The sequence below is a fragment of the Felis catus genome, chromosome B1 (genome assembly GCF_018350175.1).
Source record: "Felis catus isolate Fca126 chromosome B1, F.catus_Fca126_mat1.0, whole genome shotgun sequence".
NCBI classification, from domain to species: Eukaryota; Metazoa; Chordata; class Mammalia; order Carnivora; family Felidae; genus Felis; species Felis catus.
This window is the reverse complement of record NC_058371.1, coordinates 15,715,031-15,733,424: the sequence shown is the minus strand read 5'-3', so window position 1 is coordinate 15,733,424 and position 18,394 is coordinate 15,715,031. Positions and strand designations below refer to the sequence as shown.

The following is an 18,394-nucleotide window of genomic DNA, read 5'->3' as shown; positions in this document are numbered from 1 at the left end:
GCTCTTTGGGAAATTCAAAGGACCCAACTGAACAAATACACTTTTCCTAAGTGCTGGGAGGAAGGGTGTGCAGGTGTAGCTGTTGGGGAAGGGAGAAGCCAGCTGCCAATAGTCTTGTGTGTTCTCAACTGAGAAATACTGGCTGCTTAAGCCTTTAATCCGATTGAATCATATTCTTAGCAAATAGCAGCATTATTACTTGCCTGGGCTGTAAACTTCCTGAGAGGGTGATGTGGAAATTTGCTTTTGAAAGAATTTAATAAAAAAATATTCCAACTAGAACACCGTTGGAATAAGAAGTACAGTCTGTCTGGGTTTTAGTCATCTGTTGGCAAGTGTGGGTCTTGATTCTTCTTAGAGACCTGTTGGGGGCTGTCTTAAAGCGTGGTGTTAATGTTCACCTGCAGCATTGAAGGGCTATTTATTGTGGCTAATATTCTCTGAATGAGGTCTGCCTGCATTTCTAAATACGCAAAGTGCCTTTTCCTTAATAGCAGTTACATAGAAGGAAGAAGATTTAGAATGCTTTGTATTCAAGTTTAAGAGTCATTCTTCACGTGGATCTAAAAGAAGGATTGTCTTAGTTCTTTATTGGATGGGCTCTAGTTTTCCTATGGACAGCATTAACCAGTTGATTAAGTGAAGCTGGTTGTCAGCTTGTCTGTCACCTGGCTGCGAGCTGAGAGGCATGAATTAAACTGTTGTACCTTGTCATTATCACCCACTAAAGGTAAGAATTTAGCTGGGTTTCAACCCTTAGCATTACAGATTAGTATCTAATAAAGTGTTCTTGCAACGGTGCAAGATTACCAAATCAGTAATTTTCTGAAGTGTTTTTTTTTTTTCTTCAACTTTTCTTTCCTAGACTTATCTCTAGAAATAGACATTTTTCTTTCTCCTCTAATGCTGTCTACAGCTTGGCTCCTGCTGATGCTTAAAATAGAAAAAAAAAAAAATCACCAGCTTATGACTGTATTTGTTTATGGGGGGATTATTTAACGTTCCCCTCCAAGGACTGGATTCTGTCGAACAGCCCCTGCAGATTCACAGGATCTGGGCTGTATGGAAATGACTTCAGGGACCCCGGGGAGAGAAAAGCCAAGGGCAGGGGTGTGTCTGCGAGGGGTGGGAGATTCCTTTCCTGCCGCAGGGGCGCAGTGGGCGTGAAGAAGGCTGCCAGGGGCGTGACTTGAGGGCCAGGCAGGTCGGCACAGGGCGCAGTCGGGTTGCTTAGCGTCCGCTGGCTGTGCTGTGTATGGAATCTGGCCGCCTGCTGCCAGCGGGCCCGACTCCATCTGTCTGCTCGTCCTCACGGTCTCCGTGAGTGCGGGCCTTGCTCAGGGAGCCCTCACTTCAGCACGCCCTGCCGACACCGCCGGCTCAGTGTCGTGTGTCCCCCACCCGCCGAGAGCCTGGACCGGGTGGTGGGCGCCGTCCTCCCAGCCGCCGGCTCCAGGCACCCCCCCCCCCCCCAAGGCGCACCCTGGCTGGCCTCGTGTGTTCACTGTGCTCCCGGACTGGAGTAGCTCCGCTCCTGTGCGTTCCTCTAGAATAAATCTGCTGTGGCCATACCACGGACAATCTGTTTCTTTCGTGGTCCGTCGCCTGTTGGTTCGACATGCCGCCCAGCATCTGATCGTTTATTTCACTGGTTTTTAAAAATATGCCCATTGTCTCTTCTCATTGGGAAGCCAGGCAGAAAGAAAACAGTGTCTGTTTTCAGATCTGGCACTGGCAGTGACACTGGCTGATGCCTGTCCCTGCCCATGGGTGGAGCAGTGGGGTGACTGTGCTCCCAGCTGCCCATTGGCCCATCCTCCACCCGCTTCTCCTGGGAAGTCAAGTGTGAATTTTGTCTCATAGTTACCTTTAGCCCAGTGGGCAGCAGGACAGGAGTCGGCCTGTGGCAAATGTCCTGAGAGACCTTGGCAGGTCCGGCAAACGCCAGCTGAGCTCCTCCCCCCACCCCCCTCCCACCACCTCTTCTGCTCCGCAGTAGTCACCTAGCAGTCAGCTGTTGGTGGCACCTATGGTGAGTGGTATTGTAAGTAGTGGAGCTTCTCCTCCAGAAGTATGACCTGAAGAAATTTTGCTTATCTGTTCCTTCTTGGTAGTCATGGAAGGAACTTTCGTGTGTGTGTGTGTGTGTGTGTGCACGCGTGTGTACCTACACAGAGTTGTGACGCAAGATTGCACGAGCTGAGCAAATACATTAAGATAGTGATGGCCAGTGAAAACACCCGATACTCTGCTCCTCTCTAAACAAAATTTACAGCGGTAGAGAGTGAGATTTAAAGATTTCTGTATCTGAAAAAAGAAAATTATGTTCAGTTTTGTGACCTCGGTATTTAAAAGGACATACAAGAAGGAACTCACAGCTACCATCTGAAGCACAGCTAAAGCGTTCACACTTGGCAGGCAGGTTTTGAGAAAAGCCTTTCAGAGCATTCGCTATGATTTCCTTCCCTTTACTGCCAAACATACTTTATAGTAGTGGCTCATCAATCGTTTTCTAATTAGAATTATTCGTACTTATTTCCTGTTCTGACACTTTTTATGCTGATGTATATATAAATTGTCTATCCCATCCAATTTGAGGCTTTCATATACATTAGGTTGTTTGTCCAATTTTCTTCTGTGTGTTTTGGCTTTTTTTTTTTTTTTTTTTTAGTTATTTATTTGTTTTGAGAGACACAGAATGTGTGAGGGAGGAGCAGAGAGAGAGAGGGAGAGAGAGAATCAACCCCAAGCAGACTCCACAGTGAGCATGGAGCCTGACAGGGACTCGATCCCCTGGTCACGAGATCATGGTCTGAGCCGAAATCAAGAGTCAGTCACTTAACCGATTGAGCCACCCGGGCACCCCTGTGTTCTGACTGCTTTGTTGTTGTTGTTGTTGTTGTTGTTGTTGTTGTTTTATTAACTCTGTACCTTACGGTTCTGCATAAAGGACTAATCACAGGATGTTGGTAGATGAAATAATGATAGTACTTAGCATTTATCGAGTAGGTTCTGGGGCCCCATGCCATTCCAAGCTCTCTGTAAATCATGTAACCATTATAAAATCCCCGTGAGATAGGTCTATTTTCAATCTCCATTTTTGGTTAGGGAAACTGAGGCACAGAGAAGTTAAGTAATTCCAAATCATACAACTAATAAGCTGGGAAGACAGAATTTGGCTCTAGAATCTGGGATCTTAAATATTATTCTATACTTCTCAAATACTGTGCTTCAGTCTCTCTCTAGTTACGTGGTAGATGGTTTAGAATTTATGTACATCCATTTATTATTATTATTATATTTTGGTTATAATATCTTGAGGAATATAAAAAATTATTTTAGCAGAATAGAGAACTGCAGTTTCCTCTGCATTTGTATTGCTGCTTGTATGGTACAGAGAGCATGGGGAAAGCGAGAGACATACCGACACGTAGGTTGGTCCGTTGGACCGATCCAGAGCTGATGGGAAATCTTTCGGAAGAAGGGGGAGCAGACGGCTGCTGGGTGGTTTGGGCTTACTTGTGCCTCTTCCCCTTTTCTCCTCATTAGCCCTGATAACGAGACTTGAGTGTGTTTGATTAGGTGGGAGAGAACAGAGGCACACTATCAGGGAAGAAACTGGTAACTTACGCCACTTGAGCGTGTTATGGCGAGAATTCTTTGTGAGTGAAGTCTTTTTAATGTGGGGAATGGACACTTTGCACAAAACGATGGAAGTCAAATGAATTTCTGACGTGTTCTTAGAAAAATGAAATTCGGCAGCCAGGAAGAGAGCTGGACCATCAGGCCTGTGGGTTTAATGCCTCGATTGGTCAGCCAGGCATCAAGTGGGATGGTTGGCCGTCGGGAATTCTGGAGACAAGTCCTGCCTTGCTGGAATGAACATGACATCTTTTCTCTCCTGACAGAATTCAGCTGAGGGAGCCAGTGACACAGGACAATGCAAGCCCACGAGTTGTTCCGGTATTTTCGAATGCCAGAGCTGGTTGACTTACGACAGTACGTTCGCACTCTTCCGACCAACACGCTCATGGGCTTTGGAGCTTTTGCAGCCCTCACCACCTTCTGGTACGCCACGAGACCCAAAGCCCTGAAGCCACCGTGCGACCTGTCCTTGCAGTCTGTGGAGGTGGCGGTAAGTGGAGGGGCCTGCCGGCCTGCCATGTGGGTTTTCTCTGCATTTCCCCAGATTTCCCATTGAATGCGACACTGACCAGTTTCCGTCACCATCAGATATTTGCAAGGCCACTTTGTAAGCTAAACTGTGTTCAACAGACTGACGTTTGTCTATGTTAATAAATGGAGGGTGGGGGCCCGGAGGATTCCAGAAAGAATGGGCCCAGAGTCCCTGCTCTCGCAGGGCTGATGTTCCAGCAGAGAAGAGAGATGTCAAACAAATGTTCCAGAAAGAAGGATTTCATCTGCGGTATACCTGATACTTAGAACACATCCCCCAGCTGTTGAAAGGGACTCTGAGATTTCACCTAGAATGAGGCGAGGCTAGGAACTTGCCAGAATAACATGGCCACAGAATCTCAGTTAGGACATGATCAAGCAAGGGCATTCAGGAGGGATCCAAGGTTGAATTGTTGAGGACTGTGGTTGTATATACCATGGCCAAACTACAGGCCATGCTCTTGTCCTCATGAAAATGAAACCAGAGTGTGCATTCCCTGGTTAGGGCATAGTGGGTGGGATGGACAGGGAAAGCAAGGGACCCTTTCAGAAAGAGTTTTTTCTTTTTTTTTTTTAATTTTCAAAAAAATGTTTATTTATTTATTGAGAGAGAGAGAGAGAGAGAGAGAGAGAGACAGAGAGTACCTACGAGCAGGGGAGGGGCAGAAAGAGAGGGAGAGAGAGAAAGAATCCCAAGCAGGCTCTGCACTGTCAGCACAGAGCCCGATACAGGGCTTGAACCCACAGACCGTGAGATCACGACCTGAACCAAAATCAGGAGTTGGACGCTTAACCGACTGAGCCACCCGGGTGCCCCAGAGAGATTCTTTCTTGATGTTTCTGCTCTGCTTTCCTCCCTTTTGAATCTCTTTCGTATAAAATGTGAGGGGTTGAAAAGATGAAGCAGCCAAGTTCTCACTGGTGCCCTGACTCTCCACCTACTCTCTGTGTTGTGGTTTCTTGCTTTTCCCTACCTAAGTCAGAATCAATTTTCAGTATTCATAACTCCAAATGTACATAAAGAATGTCTCTTCTTCCCCTTCCTGCCCTGGTCCCCAGGCTGATGGCCATGAGGAGGAGAGGGTACCGTTCCACACGAAGCCTTGGCCTGCCTGATAAGGACCATTTTATTACTTACAGGGTTTTAGTTTTTTTAGACAATTTTCTCGGATTCATTAACTTGAAATTTTTATAATCTGTGGAAGATACATCAGTCTAATTCAGACCAAAATGTAAAGATAAAATGGCCGAATTATTGCCAAGAAAAGGTGTTTTCATACCTTGTTTAGAAGGTAAATGTGACTTAATATTTCACTTCAGCTAGTGGCGCCTGGGTGGCTCAGTCGGTTAGGCGTCTGACTTCAGCTCAGGTCATGATCTCGTGGTCCGTGGGTTCGAGCCCCGCGTCGGGCTCTGTGCTGACAGCTCGGAGCCTGGAGTCTGCCTTGGATTCTATCTCCCTCTCTCTCTCTGCCCCTCCCCTGCTCACCCTCTGTCTCTCTCAGAAATAAATAAACATTAAAAATTAAAAAAACAGGGGCGCCTGGGTGGCGCAGTCGGTTAAGCGTCCGACTTCAGCCAGGTCACCATCTCGCGGTCCGTGAGTTCGAGCCCCGCGTCAGGCTCTGGGCTGATGGCTCAGAGCCTGGAGCCTGTTTCCCATTCTGTGTCTCCCTCTCTCTCTGCCCCTCCCCCGTTCATGCTCTGTCTCTCTCTGTCCCAAAAATAAATAAACATTGAAAAAAAAAATTTAAAAATTAAAAAAACAAAATTTCACTTCAGCTAATAACAAGCCAAGAAGGAGTAGAATTTAATTTTTCTAACACATGAGTGTGGGGTTTTTGACATTCCTTCTCTTCTGGCGGAGGACCTGGTGCCTCAGGGTGGCATCGCCATCGCTATGAAAAGAGTACTTGGCAAGTGCAGATTTAAGATATTTATAATTTAGCAGTAACTGTAAATGCCTAATTCTAATTGTATGAGAAATTGTGGAGGCACTTACAGTGTGCTTTTTAAGTTCCAGCTTAGCATAAAGTCATCCTGAGACTTATTAAAATAAGCATTCATGTCCTCTGTAGAACGGTGGAAAACTACTGATAAGCGGAAAGAAAATTAAAATCTATAATTCCACTACCTGGTAGAGTCTCCCTGATTTTTCTCTTTGCTTACAGAACTGGATTCAGCTCTGATTTTCAGAATTTGTCAGTCTTGGGAGTAGATACAAAATGTGTTTCGCATTTCTTTTTTTTTAAGATTTTATTTATTGTTTTGAGAGATAGAGAGCAAGTGAGTGGGGGTGGGGCAGAGAGAGAGAGAGAGGGGGACACAGAATCCGAAGCAGGCTCCAGGCTCCTAGCCGTCAGCACACAGCCCGACGCGGGGCTCGAACCCACAAACCACGAGATCATGACCCGAGCCAAAGTCGGACGCGTAACCGACTGAGCCACCCAGGCTCCCCTGCTTTGCATTTCTAAAAAGAGAACTTAAAATACTGAAATAAAGACAAGCTTTGAGTTCTGAAGCTCCATAACGACAGGTGCTTTCCTGTAGGTAGCGTGGTCATAAGGAGTTCTGTGGCAGAAAGAAGCACTTAATTCATTTCATTAAGTATTCATCAGGAGCCTGTGTATCTGACACCGATGTAGGAACTGATCGTCAGAATAAAATACTGTTGTTTTGTTCCTTTGTTCCTTTGAAAACAAGTGCCATTTGCCAGTCCACACCCTGGTCTCCCGCCCTGCCCCCGTTTCGCTCCAGATTTCCACCCCCCTCTTCCCATAAACCTTCCATGGGTGTTAAAATGAGGAGTCTGCACTCTTTGGTTCTGCCACATCTGATACCACCCACACTGGCTGATTCCAAGCTGCACCTTCTTAAAGCTGTGGCCCGGAGGTTCTTGAGAAGTTACAGCTTCTAACATTTCCTTCTAGAAGTCGGGGTGACACCGGAGAAACAGATTCTGATTTTGTGGACATGTAGAGGGTGTCCTCTGTGAAGGAAAATAGTCATTTATTGTCTTGGGGAACTGCATAAAAGTGGGAACAATTAAATTGTCAGCCTTTTGACAAGAAAAACAAATGAATAAAAATGAAAGTAACATCCCATTTATAGTTCTCTAAGCTACTTTGTGAAGAAAAAAATATTTTGCTATGGTAGTATTTACCTTCCTGTTAAAGAAATTGGATGAACTAAAATAAATAAAAGTGGGGTGCCTGGGTGGCGCAGTCGGTTAAGCGTCCGACTTCAGCTCAGGTCACGATCTCGCGGTCCGTGAGTTCCAGCCCCGCGTCGGGCTCTGGGCTGACGGCTCGGAGCCTGGAGCCTGTTTCCGATTCTGTGTCTCCCTCTCTCTCTGCCCCTCCCCCGCTCATGCTCTCTCTCTGTCCCAAAAATAAATAAAAAACGTTGAAAAAAAATTTTTTTTAAATAAAAGTAAGTAAGTAAGTAAATAAATAAATCAAAAGGGTGATAAAGAGGACGTTAGCACCGTGCTGTGCCCCGTGTAAGAAAAGCAATGAGGACATAAGCTGCAGAACGGGACAGAGAAGCTGAAGTTCGGAACTGAGTCCAACAAGTGTCTCTTCAATTTCACACACGGTGTGATCCGGACCCTATGTTGAGGGCCGAGCCCGTGCGTTTGTGGTGGCAGCTGACACCGTGTGTCAGCAGTGTGACCCGAAGGCCTGCCTTTCCCTGCGTGTCAGGGAGGAGTTCCATCTTCCACGGAATTCTTTTGCTTCTGCTCGGTAACTCCAAGCTGTGGGGGGAAGCGAGCGTCTCTGTGTCCGTGCAGCCTTTACTCACTTTCACAGGTGATTCACACGTGTCCAGGTTTCAGCTGGTCTCTGTCTGTTGGCCGAGATTGAGATGCCCGTGTCCCCCGGGTGAAGATGACCTTAACCGCAGTGACTGGAAACCCTTCGGGGCTAGTCAGGGGCCCAGACCGTGGTGGTCGCAGCTTAGGGACATAGGAGAGCGTGATGCAGCCAGAAGGGACCAGAGAAGCGAGCAGATTTGGCAGAGGCTGGACCTCGCTCCCCTGCGAGGGGACCAGGAAGCGGTCCAGGAAGACCGCTTTGGACAAGTTCCCCTGACTTTTCTGACCTTCACATTCCTTATCTGGAGAACAGAAGTGATAGATCCTTCCCTCCCTCACGGTTAAGAGGACTGCCTAGATACTTGCAGAGGGTCCACTTGGCCCATACCGAGTGTCCAGTAAGTGTTAGTTTTCTTCTTCTATGAAGGCCTCCTCTTTTAACCCTCACGTTTTATACACAGGAAAACAGCTGAGTCCCAAGAGGCGAAATTGTATTACATAGGTAGTGAACTATCTAGAGCTTTGTTATACTGCCTTCATTACAGTGGTTGAAAGTCAGGTATTGTAATAGGGCTTTACAGGGGGTGGGGGAGGATAATAAAGTTGGGGTCTGTCTAGATTAATTTGAAGAGTCAGTGGTTAGACCTTTGAACCCAGGAGCAGGCTCTTCCGAAAATGGGTATTGGAGGCAAAACCATCTGAAGGTAATGCAGATGGAAGGAAGAAGCGGGGCTGGTGACGTAAGAACGGGGGCTGAGGTTCCACACACGAGATGGGTGTGGGAGCAGAAAGCGGGGTGGTGTGGGTGCGAGGCCGGGGCCGGGAGCATAGTGTTGTCACAGCCAGGGCGGCAGTGGCAAAACCAGGTTTCTGGTGAGCTTCTGCCTCCCCGCATCCTCTGCCCGTGCCCCAGGTCGAATGTAGATGGGGTCAGAGCAAAACTTGGTGCCGGTCGGTCGTAGGTCCACCTACCGGAGTTTAACGGATTGAGGCAACAAACCATTCCAAAGCGTCAATGAGAATCCAGGAAATTGCTGAAGGAGGAAGTGGAAAGAGTATGGGAATTCCTAGATTTGGTGAGAGATGTCAGAAGCATTGAAATGGCTCACTTGCCAAATTAAGACGGAAGGATTTATAATGTACTTAAATGAAAACCCAAGCTATTTGCCTTGTCTTTGAATATTAGAGAAGGGAGTAGACTGCAGAACATAAAAAACTTTTCTATATCTCTAACTCCATAGCTTTCTTAAGACTTCATTTTCAGAATATCAGAGCTTAGTTTCAGACTTACCTCGGGTAACCAAACAAGTCAGTCCATAACGGATTCACTGTTTAAACTTGTTGGCTACTGGACCTTGGTTCTAGTGTGGGTTCATATCTTTCAATACGCAGGATCGGCTCTTTGGGGATCACTCATCTTGGCTCCCAAGTTGGATGACTTCCACACCAAATGATCTCATGACATTCAGGCACATGCTGGCTGGCGGGCCTTTTGCCGTAAAAGCTTGAGATTGATACATCCACATGTTGGGATATTTATGATTAGCAACTTGCCTTAAGATTTTATTCTTTTTTTTTTTTTAAGTTTATTTTGAGAGCTCACATGTGTGCGCACGAACAGGGGTGGGGCAGAGAGCGGGAGAGAGAGAATTCCAAGCAAACTCCACACTGAGCATGGAGCCCAACGCAGGGCTTGATCCGACAACTGTGAGATCCTGACCTGAGCTGAAATCAAGAGTCGGACACTTAACCGACTGAACCACCCAGGCACCCCTTGCCTTAGCATTTTAAGCCTGTGCTATAGGTGACACTCTGGATTCAACCCTCCACGCTTCACAGAGTAATTATCTGATGGCCTCCCTTCAGCAAGCACTTGGTCATCTGCCATGTGATATGCGCCCAATACCTGGAAGAAGAGGCTGCTGTCCTCATGCAGCTTGTAGGCTGGCCAGCGGTCCTCTTGAGGTCTCCTTCTGTCCCTGGCAGAGGGTGAGGGTTGTCCTTAAACTAACAGGACAACTTGTTCTCATGCCATAAAGCCAAAATTCTGGTTCATTCTCTGATCAGAACCCTGAAAAAATTAAACTAAATGGAACGTATCTGGCCTGTGGAAACATTGCTCAATAAATGTCATGGTTTCCTCACATAGGACTTGCAGAGACAAAGTGTCTACCTCTGGGTTAATGACATTGGCAAAGCCAAAAGTGGCAATGCCAAAAAGAAGTTGACTCATGGAAGCATACATCAAATCACATCGTGCACTTTAGGTATCTCACACTTTTGTCAGTTACACCTCAGTAAGGCTGGGGAAAAAACAAAAAAACCAAAAAACAAACAAACAAACAAACAAACAAAAAAACAAAGGGCAAAGCATGGCGATACCCTGGACTTGAATGGCTGGGGCTGGTTCCGGGTGGGGGTGCTGTTGTCCAGTGGGGTAGGACCAAACTCCACAGTGAGGCAGCGATGTAGGGAGAGTCTGAGTGGGAGCTGGGAGGGCAGAGCAGGAAGGGAAGTTGTCTGGGAAGGGCAGGTGCAGTCAGATGGTGGAACTAACACCGGCCCCACGGTCTGTGGAACAAGTGGCAAAGCATCTGTAAGAGGGGGCGTTAGACTCCCGAATTTGAACCCAGTGGGAGGTAGCAGGTGAGCGTGACGAGGAAAGGAGAAATATTAGGAGCGGTCTAGTCGTTTCTGCAGTCACTTGTAAATACAAACATTAATAAAAACAGAATTCCCATCTCCGGCAAGACTCGGAGTGGTGGAGCAGAAGCACGTGCAGGACTTTGGAAGAATCTCCTGGTTTGATGCTCTGGCTTCCTCCCTGCCGGTAATGCTTGTGCAAATCCTGTTTTTAGGCATTAGCTTTCGTTTACTTGCCATTTGTAATTGCAGGTTTCCAGTCCTTGTTCCCCACTGCCTGTTCTTCCCTGGTCTGATTGGAAAATAATTGTGCATGTGGTCAAAGATGTCTGCAAAGATTTGCCTTTCTAATCTTTTTTAAGATTTTTAAATTTTTTTGAATTTGTTTTTGAGGGAGAGAGAGATAGAGACGGAGCATGAGTGGGGAGGGACAGAAAGAGGAAACACAGAATCTGAACCAGGCTCCAGGCTGTGAGCCTTCAGCACAGAGCCTGATGCAGGGCTCGAACGCACAAACCACAAGATCATGACCTGAGCCGAAGCTGGACGCCCAACTGACTGAGCCACCTGGGCACCCCGCCTTTCTAATCTTACCCCTAGTAGCTTGCCTGCTGTGGTGCTCAGAGAGTTTTCAAATGCATTTTTCTAAAGGGCTATGGCATCCGAGGGCATTTTCAGCCAGCGGCCCTAGCAGTTGGGGCCGTGGGGGTGGATGCAGAGAATGTATCTGGAGGGGCGTCTTTGTTTAGACCTAATATTCTGGGAGTGTATGAATGTCAGCATTTTCATGCCTTTAGGTAACTAGCACCTCTTCCAAAACGAAACAGGCTTCTTCATGACTAAGTATAACAAACCTCGTTGGTTACTTTGTCTTCGCTCACGCTGCAGAAAACTTAACTGAGGTTCTCTGTGTTTTGAGGCTTGTCTGCTAATTAGAAGTGACCAGTGATTGGAATGAGGCGGTAGAAGTGTCACTGCTGGTCATGGTCATGGGGCAGCGGTGGGTGGCGTGAGTGGGCTGCAGAGTGAAAGACGGGCATTGCAGAGAACTGAAGGCAGGTTTCTGATCTTCGTGCCAAGACTAGGCCGCAGAAGTATTAAGTAGCTGCCTTGAGGAATTCAAAGAAAGAAAGGTGATTGTTTTAGGGGGAAAATTTTTTTGTTTCTGGATTCCATGTAAAGCTGGCAGTAAAAGCTTCAGTTCACCGAACAGGAATATGGTAAAGCAGGTCTGAGAGCACAATTTGATTTTGTACAAATGATGCTGCCTCTCACAGGCTTCATTAAGCAGGGAACATACACATGTTCATAAACGACAGACGCGTGTGCTGGAATATTTATTTAAGTTTAAAAATAGCCTCCCCCAAGCAGGGTCAACGGGTGCCAGGTGAAAAATGGCAAATGTAACCCTTCTGAGCCTCTCGACAAAAAATCCCTGCTTCGCATTCATGTCTTAGAAGGCCAACCATGGATGAGAAACAGACACCGGTTCCCTTGAGAAGTCAGAAGTGGGGCAGAATGTTTCGCATATTCCAAATGGCAGGCATGTAGAGATGTTATAGGCAGTTTTGTTTTGCTGGAACAATGTGTGTTTGTGGGGGTTTGGATTTTGTGACTCCAGACTTTCTTCCCTCTCGCAGAGGTGGGAGGGTGCCATTTTCCCTTCTGTGGTTGGCTGATTTCCCCTGGTGATGAGCTTGAAATGTGCTTGTCAGCCTCCACCCCACCCCCCAACCTAAGCAACTCCTCCCCTTGGGAAGGCAGTGGGGAGGTGCTCAGGAAGTAGGAAACAGGAGAGTGAACTAGGGGTGAGGTGGAAGGTGTTCTAGGGCTTTAGAGGAAAGTGTTGAAGAACCGAAGAAACCCAGGCTGCCATCTATGATCCGGGCCCGGCTCCTCCAAGATGGAGACTAACAGCGTGGGGGCGAGTTTGAACCCTGCTTGTGATCCACAAAGAAACTTCTCACCGTATCGGATGTACGTGTCTCTGGACAACATTTGAGATGTCACATGAAAGCCTCCCCCGCAGGCTCTTTGCTCACCTGTGGAGTGGCTGGCTGGCTACACTCAGGTGCTCAGGAAATACTTACCCTCCGTCGTTCCTGCACTCAGATGACAGAACCCAGCACTGACGTGATGGTTCCGCCCTTTCTTTACTCCCTGGGCGGAAAGGATCTGGGGAAGTCAGCTAGTTAAAGGGTGAGCATCAACGGTGAGCCTGAGGGTTCTTCGCTCCGCAGGGGCATTTACGGTGTAGCCTATCATGGGGCATCTAGGTGTGTTTTAGATGTTCTCTTATCATTCGGGAAACATGGTTTGGAAGGCCACTTACTGGCTGGCCTTTACAGGCCCTGGTTTGATACAGCAGAGAGTCCAAGAGGTCACTGGATGGAAGAGCAGTTTTGTGCCTGTTTGTAGAAAGAAGCAGACAGTGTGGTCTGCAGAGGGTAAGATGCACGAAAAAACGTAGGGGCGCCTGGGTGGCGCAGTCGGTTAAGCGTCCGACTTCAGCCAGGTCACGATCTTGCGGTCCGTGAGTTCGAGCCCCGCGTCAGGCTCTGGGCTGATGGCTCGGAGCCTGGAGCCTGTTTCCGATTCTGTGTCTCCCTCTCTCTCTGCCCCTCCCCCGTTCATGCTCTGTCTCTCTCTGTCCCAAAAATAAATAAAAAAACATTGGAAAAAAAATTAAAAAAAAAAAAAAACGTGTAAAAATGCCAGTGCTGGGAAGAGTAGTTCACATGGAGGATGTTGGCAACAGCAAATAAAAAAATAAAAAAATAAAAGGTCTCCCCCCCCCCCCCACCCTGCCGTGGCCCCCCCACCCAGGGCTATGATTCCATCTGGAGCCTTTCCCCCAGAGACGGATTTAACATTAAAATCCACATGCGTCTTCAACAGTCTCCTTTCAAGTTACACCACTGTTCTGTTCTCCTTCCCTCCCGTGTCTCCCTCCGTCTTCCTGCCCCTTCCCCGTTAGAGGGACTAAACAGTAGTAACAAAGGAGGAACTTGACTGTCAGGGCCCAGATTGAGGTGAGTGACACCACAGTTTCTAAGGCCTGGGTCTTTCCATCCCGCAGAAACCCTCAAGGGTGTCATTTTGTTTTGCATTTTAGATATGAGAGTGTACAAAATGACCATCACCATCAAGAGTCCTTTTTGTCAAATACAGGCTTCCCCTGTTATCCGAAAGTAGAGCGCCCCCATGAAAGCTTCTGTAGGTCTAAATGGCATCCGTCAAGAGCGTCCGCCATTTTCCAAAAGTTCAAGTTAGCCACTTCCCTTTTATAAAACACCTACATTAGTACAGTAACAGCTTTCATAAAAGCAGAACTCCTCCTCAGATTTCTTCTGGTTAGTGAAAACAGACAAGTACTCATTGGGTCTTTCATAAAAGTGCCATAAAATGAACTTTCAGAAAGCAAGGGATCCCTGTATTGGCAAGGGTTCTGGTCTCGGGGACCACTGATAATGCAGATGTCCGCTGTGGCCCTGCCCTTATCGACCCTAAGTGGATTGAACTTGAACCTTTATTTCCTAATTCAGCCCACGTGGGGAGACTGACCTCAAGAGGAACCTTAGCTTCTGTAGATGTTGCAGAATATACTCATGAGCAGTGATTTGCCCATCGTGTGTTTGATTCATCATCTTCTATTTTTTTTAGCTGGAAAACCTATAAAACCACACTAAAGAAGCGTATAGCATAATCCTCCTTGACAATCAATCTTACTGACTGATTTCCTGCACATTTAATTGGGGTTGTCTGTTTAGCTCTCCGTTTCTTGAGCACCATTGAAACCACCCCCATACCCCCAAATCTGTAGGTTTATACCAGAAGTCCAGAAGGGCCAAGTTTAAAGTACTTTTTTTTCCATTTAAGTAGATGTTCCTAGAAATAGCCACATGTACTTGCACGACCCAGTAATGAAATGCCCTTCTTTTGAAATGGTTCGAATTTGTAGCACATACAGACATCTTGAGCTTGGTGGTTATAGCTGGGCTTCCCAGTGCTCAGTGCAATCCCTCCCCTTTGTAGGCATAAGTAAGGGTGCTAACACCCAGTGTTTACAAATAACATTTTTGTTCAAGAAGAATGGTAACACGTATGCACATCAAAAATGATGATTCTTGGGGCGCCTGGGTGGCGCAGTCGGTTAAGCGTCCGACTTCAGCCAGGTCACGATCTCGCGGTCCGGGAGTTCGAGCCCCGCGTCAGGCTCTGGGCTGATGGCTCGGAGCCTGGAGCCTGTTTCCGATTCTGTGTCTCCCTCTCTCTCTGCCCCTCCCCCGTTCATGGTCTGTTTCTCTCTGTCCCAAAAATAAATAAAAAACGTTGAAAAAAAAATTTAAAAAAAAATGATGATTCTTCAGGGGAACGTGTGCTCACTTCACAGAGCGACACATTTCAAAGCATAGATCTTGTTTAGTGCCCTCCCTGCCCCCCCCCCCACCCTTTCATTTCAGGCTCCTCTGTTGAAATTACAGACTTACCTTACAAGTCAGTGAGTGTGACCTTTTATCCAGTCTCACCGAATCGGTGTGCCTTTTTGGCATAGAACTCTTTCACTGCTTCCTCTTCAAACTTCTGCTAATTATTCTAATGGCTAATTAGAATAATAATAAATATCTTGTCTTCGGATTACTTTCTTAAGATGATTTGGGATGTTTGGGATATGACTGACTTCTTGAACTTGGATTTGGCTGTTTTACCTCCATGTTTCTCAAAGTTCTGAAGATTATATACCACCAAAAGATTAACCTTAACTCAAGAATTATTTAACCAGAGTGTGTTGTGAAATCATACTCTACAGCAGTGGATTCTCAAAATAGGACTTGGGTAGTTGACCTGTGTTGAGAGGGACATTGTCTCCGTATATCCAAAGCTCAGCTAACTCTCTTCTCAAACCTGGCCCCCATGCCCAGCCTTCTGTTTCTGATAAAAAATGGAACTGCTATCTTTAGACCTCCTTCTCTGCTCCTACACCCAGGTACTTGCCAAATCCCATTCATTAGCCAGTACTGCTTCTGGGGTCACCCTTCTCCCCATGCCCACTTGCCACTGCCCTCACTCAGGTCCAAATGAGTGGATTTCCCTCCCTCCCATTCTCCAGGCTGCGCACGTTTCTTGTAGATTTCTTTCTGAAGCATTACTCGGATCTTCAGCACATCCCTGCTGGGATCCTAATGCCTCCAGGCTGCTGGTTGTCACTATATCGTGCACCAGAATCCCCTGGAGAGCTTGCTAAAACACGGCCTGCTGGATCACACCCCCAGGGTTTCTGATTCAGTACATCTGGCGCAGGGCTAGCTAGTTTGCTTTCCTTACAAAGGCCTTACAAAGGTGTTCCCCAGACCATCCTTGAGGGTGAGCCCGTGCTCCCAAGACTCCAGGCTACTCCTGGCTATTCTTTCTGACTTCCTCTGCGCTCTTTGCTTAGCTGGTGCTCTTTGGAGCCCCTCGAGTGAGGTAAGAATAAGACTTGGGCTCCTTCAGAAAAAGCTCTGAGTCTTATTCGCCTGATTCCCATCTGACCCATTGACAGCTATAAGGGTCCTCAGCAGAACGCATGGGGAGGGCAGTATTGCTTTAGCAGAGACACCACTGAGGGATACCATGAATGAATGAGGGTCATGATAAGAGGTGTAGGGGACCCTGTCCCAGGCTGAGGTGATGAGGACCTCCCTGTGGGCTACCACGCTGCTTGTCCATGAGTTGATAAGCAGAGCGGGCTGGGCCAGTGGCCAGGGGGCAGTTATTTGTGACAATCTGCACCTCTGCACCAGGCATGCCTCTTTTCTTAGCTTTCTGTCACTCAGTCCCTTGCGCCTTTTTTCCCTACCTTAGCCGTGAGGCCCTGGGTCTTTTTGGTGGCTTCCTGGATTGAAAAGGCTTCCATGCTTAATATAAAGCAACAAAATTGCTTCTGAATTTTAATCTGAGTATTTGTTGGAGAAAAGATACAGTCTAAGAAGGACTGGTATTATAGTTATGGCATATTATAGGATATCCGAGTAGTATTCTACATATTCATGTTTTATAAGGCCAGTTTTGTTTAGCGGAAAATAACCCTGGACGTGGACACACGGTATCCCCGTTTTGCAAAACAAACAGATGCAGAGATTGAGTAATAATCATGAGTCTACAGTGCGGAGATTTTCCCACCATTATACACACAAAGAATAACTGCTTTATAAAGTAGTGTGTTATAATTAATAATTATGTTTGGAATCATGGCTACAGGTGTTAGAAAGTTTCTGCCAAGGTAGAGAAGACTGTGTGACAATTGTAAAATACATCATTGGATGATATTTACTCCAGAAAGCTATTAGTAGCCTTAGAGCAAGTGTCAAACACGTATTTGATACGTAGTAGATAATGAAAGACTTTATATAAATGTAGACCATAGAAGAAGTCTGGAAGGAACTCATCAAACTGGTAATAGGGACAAGTCTTTTTTTTTTTTTCCTTAATATACTTCTGTACTATTGCTCTTTTTGAAGTACATATATGATAAATTGGTTGGGAGGAGAGCTTGCAGGAGGAGTATGAAGGATACCAATTAAATCCTAAAAACAAACAAACAAAAAAAAAATACAAGAAGAAGAAGAAAAAGAATCCACCAAAATGTCTCTGGCCATCATTACCTATAAAGGCCTCCATGTTGGTTCTTCCGCTGCAATGTGTCCCGTTTTTCCATCTCACACTCTAGTCTCTGAGACCTAGTCCTTTGCCCCCTTCTTCATGAAGGCTTTCCTATCTACTTTCTTCAAATCTCGTGCTAGAAATGATCTCTCCTACTATGAACAGTCCTTTCTCTTAGTACCAAGAAGTTCTTATATCGTAGCGTGATTTCCCCAAGAGAGTGTTTCCTGACCATTGCACATGTGAAGACACCCCTCTCTGAAATTCAAAAGAAAAAAATTGTAGGCTCTGACATCAGAGTAGTTGAACTTTGATTTATCAGTTCCTAGAGAATGCTTGGTGTTTCTGTGGCTATCCGGACCCACAGTATCTCTGTGGCCCTGGAGGGCTGCGCAGCTCAGAGGTTGAAAGCTACTACCTCTTACCCCCCTACCCCCTTGGGAGAGAGAGAGAATCCCAAGCAGGCTGTGCACTGTCAGCATAGATCACAGGGCTCGAACTCCCGAACTGTGAGACCATGACCTGAGCCAAAATCAAGAGTCAGACGCTCAACCGACTGAGCCACCCAGGCACCCCTAGAAAGCTACTTCCTCTTGTGATAACTTCTGCAACTAGTTAGGAGTTATTGTGGGTAGGAGGTAAACTTTCTGCACCAACCAAGGAAGACCACAAAGAGACGGGTACGCAGAGATACAAAATCTGTGCACCTACAAATGCAGCGAGTCAAAGCAGTCAAGACATGTCCCTGCACCTCCCTAAGTTTTGTAGCTGGTGATTGTCAACTGTTAGATGCTATGTGAGCATCTAAAGTTCCTACCAGGTTACACTGCTGTTGACACAGAGATGTAACAGTGGCGATAATCTTGGAAGGAATATACATGGCATTTTGGAAGCACAACTGAATGGTGTGCCATTTCCACGAGAGCTGACCCAAACGCAGTCTCCTGTGCTGTCGATGGCAGAGGTTTGAGACTTGTCACAGTGTGTGGTGGTGGCAGCCTTCCAGTCCTCCTGCCAGACCCCTGCTCAGACATCTGCTCCCCTGTTTCCTTTTCCCAGGGCCCCTCTTAGCCTTGCTTCTCTGAAGCCAGGAGTTGACCCCAGCTGAATGCTCCA

At 46.7% G+C, this 18,394-nt stretch overlaps 1 protein-coding gene across 8 annotated transcripts in view; it reads left to right on the top strand.

The window, feature by feature from the left end:
• ACSL1 (acyl-CoA synthetase long chain family member 1) overlaps positions 1-18,394 on the top strand; it is a 79,093-nt gene that overhangs the window by 17,942 nt on the left and 42,757 nt on the right. For all 8 annotated transcript variants that reach the window (XM_023252322.2, XM_023252321.2, XM_019828257.3 and 5 more), the window contains exon 2: positions 3,909-4,135. In XM_023252322.2, the coding sequence (XP_023108090.1) occupies positions 3,941-4,135 (195 nt within the window). In that variant the 5' untranslated portion in view covers positions 3,909-3,940. The remainder of the gene's footprint in view (positions 1-3,908; positions 4,136-18,394) is intronic.